At 41.0% G+C, this 14,164-nt stretch overlaps 1 protein-coding gene across 4 annotated transcripts; it reads right to left on the bottom strand.

Annotated features, from left to right (window-relative positions):
* Positions 1-598: 598 nt before the first annotated feature.
* Positions 599-8,583, bottom strand: LOC131554873 (OX-2 membrane glycoprotein-like). 4 transcript variants are annotated; one of them, XM_058800459.1, is made up of 6 exons: positions 8,397-8,583; positions 7,864-7,968; positions 6,903-6,984; positions 5,805-6,131; positions 4,884-5,150; positions 599-3,050 (listed from the first exon to the last, which is right to left on the bottom strand). In XM_058800459.1, the coding sequence occupies exons 3-6, from the start codon at positions 6,958-6,960 to the stop codon at positions 2,947-2,949; spliced, it is 756 nt and encodes a 251-aa protein (XP_058656442.1). In that variant the 5' UTR covers positions 6,961-6,984; positions 7,864-7,968; positions 8,397-8,583; the 3' UTR covers positions 599-2,946. The 4 variants fall into 4 exon arrangements, with proteins under 4 accessions (XP_058656442.1, XP_058656445.1, XP_058656443.1 ...); XM_058800462.1 differs by lacking the exon at positions 8,397-8,583 and adding an exon at positions 8,091-8,142 and having other exon boundaries at positions 4,933-5,150; XM_058800460.1 differs by lacking the exons at positions 7,864-7,968; positions 8,397-8,583 and adding an exon at positions 8,111-8,266.
* Between the last annotated feature and the right edge of the window lie 5,581 nt (positions 8,584-14,164).

The raw sequence follows: 14,164 nt of genomic DNA, 5'->3' as shown, positions 1-14,164 counted from the left end.
CTCTTGTGGTGTTACAAACAGCACTTCCAAAAGTACACGTGTAGGTGCTGCTCCTCATTCCACCCAGTCTGAGGACAACAGAGGGTAAAACCAGAAAAGGGGTTTCTGCAAGTTATTATTTAGGTGAACTAACTACAACCAATGCTTAAAAAAGCATAAACATATTTTACAGATGATCAAGGAAAAAACAAGTCACCACAAAACCAGACTAGGATCTAAAGCTAAGAAGTTTAGGGGATTTCCTCATCATAGTACTTGTGGAGTGGTAACACACTGTAAGTACAGTGTTAAAAATTACTGTAACTCCACAGATATTCTTAGTATTCTAAGGATGCCCAGGAAAGTCAAAGTGGAATCCTGTACAAGATAAACTGTTAGCAGCCCTTAGCCACCAGCAGAAAAGAGCCTCCTGGGAGAGGGGAAAAAAAAAAATCAGATGGTGACAGAGCGATCAAACTGCACTGCCACTGAAGTTTTACAGCAAACTAATTAATAATGCCTTCAAGGAAACAGGTGTAAATTAAGAAGACCTTCTACACATTTCACTTAGATGGTCACATAGGAAGGAATATGTTCAGTTGGTAAAAATTACTCTGGATAAAGTAACAATGCCTTTATTCAAAACTGATCCAGGTCAATGCAATACATTTTTGAAACTAAAGGCCAAAGAGCAACTGAAAAGATATAGACTATGGCTAATAAAAACTGGACTACATTAAAAGAACATTACTGACTTACAACCTCACTGCAGAAATCACATCCTGGCATCACAGTTAAACAAAACCCATGAAAAATGGGAAGGAATACAAATAACTGATGTCATTCAAATCATGCTTTTCTTGATAAACTTTAATCCAACAAACACCCACTACTAAACAGTGCTCATCTAATTTATGTTCCCTGTTCCAGTGAACAGGTATTTACATTAAGTCTTGACCTTGTGACAGTTGGCATGCATGTGGCACCAGGAATCTTGATGTCTTCCCAGACAGCAGGGCATGAGATGCCATTTCTTTGGAGACACAGAGGGTCTTACAGCTTTGAGCCCTTAGCTAAGGAAAAAGAGCCACAATGCTTTCAGTTGAAACTAATGCTTTTCTGTGTCTTATGCTTTCCTTACAAGGCAGGGGAGGGGGATCTATTCGGTTTCCCAAATAAGGGATACTGTAGGCTCTGCTGCTGTGCATCACAGTGGCATCTCCGCAGCAGTAAATAATGTATTACATGAGCCATGTCAGGGAAGAAGGATGCACAAAATGGCTTGGGCTCCAAGCCCAATACCTAGGGTGGTGTAAGATGTAAGAAACCTGCTGCCTGCTGGGGATGACCCTGTTACAAATTATTGCTGAACCCACTTGATGGCATTGCCCAGGGAACTACTAATACCCATGGGCCAGAATCATGCTAGGACATGTTAAGATCCTCAGCCTACTCCAAACATGAACAACCTGGTCCTATCGAGCAGCATTTCACTGAGTGGCACTGGTCCAGCTTCAGGCCCCAGCCCCAGATGCAGCATGCCAGTGTGTTTCTCATCTGCCATGCAAGAAGCCAAGCAGCTTCAAAACACTGCAAAGCAGCACCTCTTTTCCTGGTCAGTCTCAGATCTGCTCCAGGGAGTGATCCCAAAGCTCTACCAGATCACCTCCATCTCAAGGTCTCTCCTTCACAGTATTCTTCGTACAAGCTCATTTGTGTTTGGAATGGTTGTTCTAGAGTAAAAATACGTTTTTATTGTAAGCATTTCACATTTTTCTTCTGATCCTTTAAAAAGCAGGGTTTAGGAACAAACTCCTTGCACTTTAAATTCCAGGTTGGTCTGAAAATTCAGCCAGAAATTTTACCTTCTGAGTTGTTTATCGGATCAATGAAAGCCTCATATACATTTTATAATTAAGACATTCTATCTGGGATGCAGTAAGTGTTCATTTCTCTTTCTTCTCAGTGGAGACTTTTGCATCTCTGGTAACAGCAGATTCATTAGGTCAAACCCTCTTAATAGTAGATGTTGTAGGTCCAAATTCACAATAGATAGGTGTGATACTCCTTGAAGCATTTCTTTATATTGTACTATTGCCCTGAAGCAGGTATTTAGCCAGGAACTGAGTAAATATGTGCTGGTGTTTCTCAATATATTAGTGGAATTTAAAGCCAGACATGGAATGTGGATTTAGTTAAACAACAGTGAAACCACCAATGACGATCAAATTTCTGTGATTTCTGAAGCTTATGGTGTCCCCCTCATCACCCCCTGCCCTCCAGTCTTTTTCTGTTCATTATGTTACTACTGATTAAAACTAGAGAATTGAATTTATCCATGACCAGGTTATTACACACTCAGAGACATTACACTGACTTTACACTGCAACTTCTCCTTGACTCATCATTAGAAAGCACACTCAAGCCAAATTTGAGCACACTTCTTAATCATATTACCATTTATCTTAAAAAATAAAAAGATGGTGCCATGACCAGTAGAAAATTATTCCCCTGAAGGGACATCACTCTGCATGAGTGGGTTCCTCACCAATGTTTACTTCATCTGCCAAAAATTATCTGAGCATACTACACTTTGTAAGCTTCCAGGAAAATTTGAAATGAGCAAATTATTTCTGCTGAGACTGCTACTTCCAAAGAAAGTGCAGCATGCTCTGCTTGGATCCTTCCCTCACAATTCTCAGTCTTGGATTGTCCCTTGGCAGTGGGAAAACAGCTGTTAAATTTACATGCAACTGAGGCAACCTTGAAAACTGTAAACATATTACTATTATTATTTATTATTAATAAGTTTACTATTATTATTTATTATTACTAAGTTGTCCAGTATGACACTCTCAAACCCCCAAATGGTATCCCAACAAAGTCTTGTTCTTCTCTGCAGATGATCAGACCTTATTATGGGCTCTAGGAAAACCACAAGTTTCCACACATTGGTGACTCACCACTTCAACTCCTCCTGCATAGGATCTTCCTCCAGAACAGAATCAGAACTATCATGACTACTAAAAGCACCACAATAATCACCAGCCAAAGCAATGATGATCCCTCTTCTGTGAAAACAAAACAACAACACATCCACAGCAAATTAATCTCATTGTGAAAAAAAGCAAAACAAGCCACGAGGATGTCTGATTAATGACAGTGGTTCCTCTGATATTGTTAAAGGTACTGCTAGGATAAATGAAAGCAGCAATTGCTCAAAAGAGAAAATAAACCCATGTGTCTTCAAAAACAAAGCTACTTTTCCACAGAAAATCTGAAGAAAAGATGTGCAAAGAATACTGCCATTCCTATACCTGATACAGTGGTTGGCATACACACACAAGTAGAACTTCATACAAGTCTTAACTCTTTCAAAAGAGCTTTTTTTTTGTTTCACCCAGAATTTTATTATTTTTATTTTAAAACACTTTTTACTTTTAAACACTTTTTAAACTTTTAAACACTGATGAAAAGGCAACAATAATTTTAAGAAAATAAGACCGGCTATGTTTTGCTGCCTGCAAATAGCTCTACCCAACAGCTGAGTGTAAATGTTCCTCCCTGGTTAGACATTACCACTTCATTTGACTGCTATTAATCAAAAGGCTCATCTCAATGTTCACTGATACTAGCTGGAAAATGGTATGACTTGAAATTTATTTGACTTGAGCCAAAACGATTATGTATTTTAACAAATTTATGTTGAACTATTCCTTTGAACTTCTTGTCCTCTAAAATATAAGATTGTTAAAACAAAAAGCTCTTAGCTGATTTTTTATCCACTTAACAAGAAATAACAACAGTCTTAAGTTTTTTGCTTTCTGAGATATGCATTTGCTTTTTGGAAGACCAAAACAAAAGAATACTGGGGACAGGACAAAAAGATTAGTATGTTTTTTTCAGAATTGTAATGTAATTCAGAATTAAGAACTAAATTGCTTTTGAATGTTTAGAGAGCAGATATTAAAAATCAGATCCTGCTCTTTACTACTATTCCTATAGCAATCACTTCTAGAGCGTGTAATTTCAGAATCAACCCACAGCCACAAGCTGCTTTTCCTGTCTTGCTAATCTACAAGTGGTCTTCAATTTAAGGCTCTATATACAGAGACGTGAATTTTAAATCACTCAAGTCAATGCTCCTGTATTAAGTAAAAATGTTTCTTCAGCTTTTAATGTTTCTATTTCTTATCTGCAGAAACAGGGTCAAAGTCTTTCCAGCAGAACAGAATGTTGGAAAAAGAAATAAATTAACACTATAAGATATTCAGATGTTACATTAATATAGCTAAGATTTCTGTATAAACCAAACATAAGTATCTTCAACTGACCCCCTCCCTGTATGCCTGAAAGTACTCTTCCTCTCTGACCATTACTGCAGTGGACATGCGCCTTGGCAAAAAATCAGAGAAACCAAAACATCATGTACAGATTATATACAACAAAACACGCAGTAAGTTGAACTGAACATTTGATTCAGAGACCGTTTGTTATGAATTTCAAAATTTCTGACTTGATCAACAACCCATAGAGTTTCTACTCATCATTCTACTCATGGATATCAGCTGACATATATTTATATTTATTTTTAAGCTGTTAAAAAATTATGAAGGCCTACGTGGAAACCTAAGTTCAATGTGGAAATCTAAATTCAACTTGCTGTACAATGCATGGTGCCTCTAAACCCTGTATCTCCCCAGCTGATTAGTCTGTTTTTTTTCCCTTCTTGGATAGGACTCCAATATGTTACTACCTCAAAGACAACAGTGGATGCAAACAGGATTTCCTGACATATAAACATCTCATTCCCTCTACTTCCCAGAAGATTCCTATCCAAATATGCTACTGCAAAACATGGAAGCCAAGAGAATGCTAACAAGTTGCCTGTACTTCTCACCTACCTCCTTTTATTTTCACAGGTATTTCAAATGTTTCATTTGTGTTGCTTACTTTGCAGATCAAATCCTGTGCACTGATGCTCTGAATAGTGTAGATTTCCAGTGTACTGGTGATGGACACAATCCCATTTTTGTGCTTGACTGTCTTCTGTGTAGGAGTAGAGTTGAACAGGTTGTTCCAGGTGATGGTGGGCTCTGGGAGGCCATTAGCATTACAGATGACTATCAGATGATCTTCAGAAATGTTGTGATGGACAGATGCATTGAGACCTTCCAACACACAAATGAGACAAGTCACCACCACAGTGAGCACCTGGTCGTAAGCAGTAGTAGCAGCCTAACCATTACAAATTAGAGCAAAGCTTACTGGATTCACACTGAGCCCAATGGCAAGGAATGCAAGAAGAGAAGAGTTCCTCGGGTAAGATCCCCTCCATGACTCAATACTCCTTCCTCCACACTGAAGCAGTATACCCCAAAGATTTCACTCAGTCTGAAATCCAAGTATTAAAATAATCTGTTAAGTAATATAATTTATGGGTCCTATCTGCTAATTCCCTGTCAATGGTAGGGTTTGGAAGAGCAGCTGACAGCACTGGAGTTGTACTGTGCACCAAAAGGAAACTCCAATGGGCAATGTTGGTTTGCCCAAGTTCCAGATGGGACTGATCAAGGACTTGGAAAGATTCCACTCCTTGTTTTTCAGCTGCTACTCAAGGAGTAACAAACAAGAGCCAAAATGACCACAATAATCTTGAATATGACCCACAGAATTTTGCTCACGGCAGTAGTGCTCTGTTTCTACATCACGTTCCACCAGGGGATGCTCCCATCACTGCAATTCATGAATCTGCTCAAGGAAATACTGTGGGTGAGAAAACACCTCTTATTTCACTAGAGACATATCCATGCAGAGAACCTCACCAAAAACACTCAGGCAGGTATTTCCTGAGAGAGGACCAGAAGGGAAAACATTGAAGAGACACTTGTAACATCCTGAATCATCCATTCTAGTGTCCCAAAAAGTTATGCTTGTCTTGTTGAGTTCCAAACTTGTGAAATTCATCCTGTCTTTATAGGGCTTCTGAATCCTTAATCCGTTCGTTTCACTGTACGTAGCTATATTATCATGTAATTCTTCTGAGTCCTTTTGCCATGTCACTTGCAGAACATCCATGGGTTTTGTCAGGGCACAACTCAGAGTCACACTGTCACCCATCCTCACTGCTGTGTATCCAGCCTGCGGAACCACTGCAATGACAGTGAACAGTTAATGAAATGGGCAGATATCATACATTCAGAAGCCTAATGTTGATTCTAAGGCCTGGATTACCCACAGACACAACTCCTTCAGTTACATATTGTTTCTGTGGCTTTCCCCTACAAAAAAGTCCATCTCCTGCATACTCCTAGGAATCAATGAAGTTATGTTGATTTGCATTGGCTGAGACTTTAGCTTTCCTCTAAGCTACTTAAAAGACAAAAAGATGTACCTATTTCTGTACCTGTATCTGCAGACTTCCCTCTTAAGTTTTACTAAATCAGCTCATGACTTCCTATTCTCAGCAAATACTCGATTTTTGTTTCCTAAGAGGTAGAGGAAGATTGAATGCATAAGAGAAATATGCAACAAGCCATTATCAGAGAAGTAAACAGCATAATGCCTTTAAAAGGCTTTCTGAACTGTAGTTTCAGAGTTCACAGTGCATTTGAGAGGGAGGGAAGGAAGTCCTTTTCGGATGCCCCACTCTTGGAAGCTGTCAACTCAGGTTAACGATGGTGTCCAGTGTCACTGTCGATATGGGATGTTTCTTGTCCTTCCCATCTCTAAATGCTGCTCCAGGAGGATTTGTGTCACAACTACCAGCTCCATGTCTCTGTCTCATCTATGTAAGAATGTAAGTCAAGCAGCACCAGCAATCTGTATTTCACCTAGTTTTGTCTGTTACTCTGCTGAAGCCTCAGAAACCTGAAACCAGTTCCCCAAACAATTTCAAGCAGATTTCAGGAAATTCAACTTACCATTTGCCTTTCCAAGCCCAGAATATGCCAAACACAAAAGCAGAGCTTGTAAAGTCATTTTGGAAGAGAAAATCTGCTTCACCTAAAGAAAAACAGAGATGACAGATCATCCTCTGGTGATATTGTACATTCAGGGTGCAAGAATTAACAGTAGATTTTTCATGTGAAAAAGAATATAGTTCGAGGGTCAGACAGCAAGACTTGACAAGTTTTATTGCCCTGTTTCCTTCAACTGAATTGTAGACCTGCCTGGAACTGAAGTTGGTGTTATATTAAAGAGGAAACACAATTTGCAAAAAATACTTCTGTAACACACTCTACCCACTCCTGAGTTTTTTTTGTCAATGCCTGCAAAACTAGCTGAAGCATCCTGGGACCATCTTCTGTCAAGAATTTAAGCAAAGCCCAACCTTTTAAAGATTTTCACAACATTCAAAAAACAAAAGAGACAGTCAGCTGAAAAGCATTTTCTATATTATACAGGTTAAAAAAAGAAGGTCTGGTAAATAAATCAATAAATAAGACAAAGAAAAAAGTATTTAAAAACAAATTGCCAAGAACTTGTGTACATACTGCGTACACCCACAACCAGTAGCCTGCATTTAAATCTTAAACACACTATGCTAAAACAACTCCTGATATAACTCTCCAGTTACCAAGAACAAATAGAGACCAAGATGTTACATGCAGAATCAGGAAACAAGAACATATCAGCAACGAGCCCAATGAAAAAAGTTTGTGTAATCAGATATTTGAGCACGGCTATAAGAAATTCAAATATTCCCCTAAGCATGCATAAATCAAGGGCCAGCACAGCAAGCAGAAACTAGCGAGTCACAGAGCTTCTTTATAAAGCACGGGAAGATGTACCACGCCTGCAGGCAAGCAGAGTTTTCAATAACAATCCTTTGCTTCACTGCTTTAGTACCCATTAAAGCCCTTAATGCACCATTGCACACACCTGGGGTAGCAACAAGAATTCACACAGTGAGGAACGAGGCTATACCGTGTAGCTATACCACGCAGAGAAAGAAGTCCCTTTAGGTCACAACTCCAGTCACGGGTGCTGCAGAGAGTGAGAAAACACAAACCAAAACGAACAGAAAAAGAAGAAAAAGAGAAAAGAAAAAAAAAAAGAAGAAGAAAAAAGCGTTAAAGATTGGGGCAAGTAAAGCGCAAATCCCTTACTGCGTCTTCCAAAACCGCACCTCGGAGGGCTCCTGAGCCACGGTCTGTGCCGCTCCCTGGACAAACCGCCCCCCACTACTGTCTGGGAGTCTCCCTTAACTTCAAAGTAACTTGCTCCCTGTTAGCATCACAGAGGTTTTCGAAGGCAGCTGCCGACTGAGCCCAGCAGCTGGAGGCCCCTCCCGGGTAGGAAGGGAGGACGGAGGAAAGAGACGCGGCACGCGGGCGGCGCCTCCGGCCTTTCGTCCCCACGGCGGGGTCCCCCTCCCGCCGGCGCTATCAGGCTGACCCGCACCCGGCACTCACTGCTCATCTCCGCCCGAAACCCTCCTCGGACGTAGGAATGCGTCCGGGGAAGGCAGCGACAGGCATGGCTGCTCACAGCCAAGTACGTGGAAACACGGAGAAAGATAACATAAATCCCGTGGAGGCGGAAGCTCCCAGACCGCATCGCTGTCCTTGTTCTAGAGCTGAGCTGGTGTCTCATCCAGCGCTAACCTTTCCCTCAAGGGTATTCATAACAGCCCAGTAAAAAATTATTTTAGGCTATATCGCATATGTAACTGGGAGTGGTCTTTTGCTTTCGCTGCTACCTTCCTGTTGGGTGGGGAGGAAAAGGCGCAGCAGGAGGGATAGTGGACAATCTCTGTGCTATTTTTGTGTTGTTAGATTAGGATCTTCCGCTGATAAAACTACAACAGGAATAACTTATCAGGCCTTTTTGCAGGCTTGGCAGAAACAACGCATTTCTCAATCTGATTAATTAGAAACAGTATTCTCAGTGATCAATACAGGACATTCAGTTCCTGCTCTTTCTTCAGATGCTTTCATACACATGCACATGTTCATACACTGTTCACACCACTTGCATTATTTATCTTGCCAGACTATTTTAAGCCATCATTGCTCACAGGAAAAATCAAACACCACAATTTCAGCCTCTTACCAAAGTTAATGGACAAAGATGCCTACATAAACCTAGAAACTCATTCTTATTTAAGACACAGATCTGTGTGAATATTACAAGCAATGCTACTAAACTGTCTTAAGGAAGAAGGTGATGTTTGCAGCTTTCCTGGGTCACCCTGGCCTCACCATGTATTAACCTCACCCGTCCTGCTGCTCTCAGTACCTTGGTGCACGAAGGAGTGCCTTTTGACCCGTAGAAATAGAAAGCTTCTGCTGTCCCCAACAGATTTGGCCCAACTTTTGGCTGGGGTCTGGAGATCAGGGCAGTGTTTCTTCCAGATGCATAGAGCTGTACTTGGAGACACCTTCCCCACAACTGTGCTGGATTTAGTGCAACCTTTTCCCTCTGCCAACTAACTGACCAAAGCCCCTTGGCTTTTCAACAAAATTTCAACTTTACCTTTATTTCTACCTCCAAGGATAAATCACTATGTCTTAAATCACTTAAATTTCACTCCGCCAGCCTTGCCCTTGCCCAGTTGCTGGTCCCTCTAAAACAGGCCAGCAACTAAAACAGTTGTTTGAGACTGATGTATCTACACACTTCACACTCTTTTTGTTTTAATGAGAAAAATGCATTAGCAAGTTTCCTGTGCTCACGTGCCTTCACTATAGCTGAGGGGATTTTAGAGGGAAGTCCAGTTAACTGCGCATTGCGCAGCTTAAAATAAATTTGTCCAGAAGTGCCCTGTTCCATCAAAGCAACAAAAGGAGGGAAATCCCAGTGATATCTTCCTGCTCTTATTTAATGAAAATAAAGGGGACTTTGGGGGAATTTGAATGATATATTATAGTAACTCACATCTATTGAGGTGGAAAATGTCTGTGTTTAGGCAAATGTTATTACTCATTCAGTGGGCTGGAGAAACGTAGAGAAGAAAGAAAAAAATGATGAAAGGGTCCAGAAAACAAGGGGGCTGCTCCTTTGGAAGAGAGGGAATAAATTAAAGTTGAGCAAGGAAAGGATGATCCTGAAATCATAGGCAAAGACCAGAGGTAACCTCAGGGCAGACAGAAGGAAATGAAAAATACTCCAGATAAACCAGCAATAGTGGAAGATTCAAATTATATTTAGAGAAGAACAAGGCACAAAAATCCCCTTCTGCCTTATTCTGTCTTCTAATGTCAACTGTTTCTTTTTACAGGAACCTGACTCAGCTCAGCAATCTTTACCAAGCTTTACAAGGTTTTTGTACGTTACGTACAAAGAACCTGTACCTGGAGCTGGTGGTAGCCAAGGTGACATGGACTCTCTGCTATTATAAATCCTTTGAAGTTAGTGAGAAAGACAGTAAGTAGAGAGCTCTTGTCCAAAAATTCAAAGAGGTCTTTGTTCATTTTTTGTTATTTATTTAGCTGTAATACACCCTGTATGCTGGTGGAAGAGGCAATTTAAAATTCCTTCTGTCACAAATGAGATTTATTCTTCATTCTTTCCTCTGCCTTCTGGGTGGACACATTCCACAATTAATATATTTCATCATTCTTCCCTTGACTTCTGGACTACTGACCTCTTATAAGCAGAGCCATTTGAACCACTAGCCAGCGAAACCTGTACAGACTTAAGGCAAATATATGATACAGCAGATCCAAGTTGTCATTATTTAACAGGGAAAAGGAAAATAAATGGGTGAATGGAGTCAGTGACATTGATTCCAGTAAAACCAAACACAGTAGGTTTTACAGGATGTACTGTCTTGTGGAAGTGTATATCAGAACATTTGCACTGCTGATGTTCTTCTGATATACTCCCTTCTGGCTCTGCTCACATCAATTAACATATCCCCCTTAATCATCATGCTCAGGCAGTGCATCTTCAAGTTGCAAATGCTCATATGGGTCTAATAGGAGCCTAACCTGGTTCAGAAGATCTGCCACCAGCTGTCATTTTGCTGGTGATTCAACCACATGATCATAATCAAACCACATTTCTCTCTCTCAAGCTTACTTCTATTAAACAAGGAAAGTGTAAATTGTTTAAAGTTTGAGGTCCTGCCAATTTCTCCAGTGCAAACTGTACAAGATTTCTCAGTAGGGACAGTTAGCCATGTGGGTGGGGATAAGAGCACAAAAAATTTCTGGAGTCCATTTCAGTGTCAATTTATCCATGTATAAAGGGAGACTGGATTGAGGAATAGGAGCACAAAGGGGATACAAAGGCATGGAGTGGGTGTGGAATTGGAAGAAGAAGAAAGTGACCATGGTAGTGAAAGTTTTAGTCCATAATAGGGCAGACAAGGGTGGTAGGGGGGCACACAGGTAGTACAATTCCTGCTGCAGCAGGTGGTAGGAGTTGAGGAATGTATAATTGTTAAGGTGTTGTATGTGATCTGAGTAAGTTGTTAGAAGCAGCATGGAACATCTACAATAATTAGGAGCGAAAGCTGTGTTAGCAGAACAAAGCCCAATTGCAGGGTAGGGGGTGGGGAAATGGTGGCACCATGGGAGAGAGACAGAGAAGGAATTACAGGCATAGTTGTACAGAGGTCTGTGTGCTATTTTGTTAAGAGAAGGGCCATGGGAAAATCTGTGGGGAAAGGGACAAACACAAGCTGGTGGACCCTGGACTTCACCCAAATCTCCTGATCAGGCTGGAAGGCTCCCACTGGTAGAAGATGTGTGATGGTGACTGGAGATGTCATCCCCAGCTAAACCTGTGGGGATTACATTAACACTGGGAATGACAAATAGAATTTCTTAGTAGACACTGGAGTGGTGTATTCAGTCTTATATATGCCTAAAGGAAAATTTAGTCAGAACAATTCATGTTGGTGTGACAGAGCAGAAGGAAAATTGGCCTTTCTTGGAGCATTAAAATTTGAAATTGATAAATTGATGTTAGCCTATCAATTTCCCTATATACCTGAATGTCCCATACCAATACTAGAAAGAGATGCGTTGACTAAATTAAATGCACAAATTATGCTTGGAAAAGAAAAAAATCAAGTTTCTGGCTGCAGGCTCCTCTGTTAGTATGAGCTGGTTGGGTTTGTCCTGAGGCTGAGGGATTGGTGCAGCACTGCAGAGGCCTGTGCCAGCTCAGGTGAACTGTCCTGTGGAAAGGTTTCACCTTGTAACTAGCAGGGTACTTGCAGTTTAGGAGATTCACTGTTCCACATGGGCAAAGGAGTCAACACCAGGAAAGAAAGGAGGCTATCTGTTAAAATGCTGAGCCCCTTTCTAAAAAAGAACTGAGCCTGAATGCAGCAAAGCCTTTCAGTAAATGAAGCATGCTCTATTGGCTGCTCCTGCACTGGGATTACTGGACTTGGTAAACCTTTTGAACTATTTATGCAGGAAAAATTCCATTTGGCATTGGGGGTATTGACACAACAACTGGAATCCTAGAAGAACAAAGGATGGTCACCCTGCCTCACGACAGTAGCGGCAGCAGTCCTCCAAATCCAAGAAGGAAAAAAAAAATAACTATGGGGCAGCAACTGACTGTTTTTGTGCCTCGTACAGTTGTAGTGGTGTTGGAACAAAAAGAAGGACACTAGTCATCACCAAGAAGAACGTTAACATACCAGACAGTACTGCTAGAACAAGATGATGTGGAGTTAAAAGTAACTAACCTGGAGTTAAAAGTCACTAACTTGAATCCAGCAGTGTTCTTAACAGCTAACCCATTATGAAAAGATCTGGCCCATGATTGTTTGCAGAGCACTGAACAGGTGTACTGTTGTTGAGATGACAAAGAACTTGAAAGACATGGATTGGGAACTCCTTGTGGACCGGAGCAGCTTTGAAAAACGTAATCCGAAAAGCCAAGTTACTCAGTTGTAACTCAGCATGAGTTACTAGAAGCCAAAGTTAAAACCCCCAACACATTGGCTCAGAAAGCAGAACTGATTTCATTGACAAAACCATTGGAGCTCTCACAGAATAAGATTGTAAAACATGAACAGCCTTAAAATTTGCTTTTGGCGTGGTCCATGCCCATGGAGCTATTTGGAAAGAGAGGGCTGTTAATTTCCCAGGCATCCCCTGTGAAACATAGACAAATAACACAGTGATTGTTAGAGGGGGTGCAGCTCCTTGAGAGGTGGCATCAATGCTTTGTAAAGCTCCTAAGTCAAGAAGACCCCAGTAAATACTGGAAATTGCCTGGCTGACAAAGGAGCCAAGAAGGCTGCTGGTGGGGATGTCCTTTTGGTTTTACCTGAGAAATAACAGCATTTGGACAAGCAGGCTTCTGATTACCAAGCTAAGAATGAGAAATTGGCAGAATAGTTAGATACTGACAAGAGTCCTGAAGGATGGTGGATTACATCCAGCGAACAAATCGTGATTCCCCAACACCTTATGAAGAAAATCTCAGGAGAAGGACATATGGTAACTCCCTGAAGAATAGAGTTTATGGTAGAAGCAATGAAGCCTCAGGTTTTGAACATAAGAATGACTGGTATAATAAAAAGCATTGTTAAAAAGTACCAAACACTTAAAGAACAAGGCACATCAAATTAGATAGCCTACACACACACCTGTGACTGTTAAGAAGTTGTTCAGGAGACTATTGGCAAACAGGTGTTGCTGAGCTGCCATGGTTAAAGGGCCACAGGTATTTATTGGTACTGGTAGATACTTTTTCAGGATGGCCAGAAGCTTCTTCTTAGTGCGCTAACAAAGCTAGTAAAGATTTGGTGAAGGAAATTGTCCCAAGGTTTGCAGTATGAATGGGAATGTCACCAGACAGAGGTCCACATCATTGCTGAAATAGCAAAAGCCTACCAAAAATGTTAGGGGTAAAGTGAGGCTTCCACACTCCATGGAGACCTCAGTTTAGTGGGAAAGTAGGAAGAATAAACCAGAGTCTGATAGAATATATTCTATCAGAATATAATCCCACAGGCAGGTGTTGTATTCTTGTTATATTTCATATTTCTCAAGTCCCAAGCTGTACCAAACTGTTCTTCTCTGCAGCACAGTCCTTCATGTGTCTTCTCAGGGCCTCCTCCTGGGCTCTTGACCCACCCCTATTTATTCCAGTTACCTTCACGAGCTACAGCTGCTGCCCAACTAAGGACTTTGCAGCTGTAGCTTGTTTGGAGTAACTAGGACCCACACAGATCTTACAGGGATTCTCTCCATAAGGACCCACTTAT

The sequence above is a fragment of the Ammospiza caudacuta genome, chromosome 2 (assembly GCF_027887145.1).
Source record: "Ammospiza caudacuta isolate bAmmCau1 chromosome 2, bAmmCau1.pri, whole genome shotgun sequence".
Classification (NCBI taxonomy): domain Eukaryota; kingdom Metazoa; phylum Chordata; class Aves; order Passeriformes; family Passerellidae; genus Ammospiza; species Ammospiza caudacuta.
This window is presented reverse-complemented; position numbering and strand designations above follow the sequence as displayed.

Coding starts and splice junctions, on each gene's coding strand:
- LOC131554873 (XM_058800459.1), bottom strand. CDS start 6,960: ATGACTTTACAAGCTCTGCTTTTGTGTTTGGCATATTCTGGGCTTGGA. Junction 6,132..6,902: donor TGGGCTTGGAAAGGCAAATG/GTAAGTTGAATT, acceptor CTGTCATTGCAG/TGGTTCCGCAGGCTGGATAC. Junction 5,151..5,804: donor TACCTGCCTGAGTGTTTTTG/GTGAGGTTCTCT, acceptor GTGTGTTGGAAG/GTCTCAATGCATCTGTCCAT.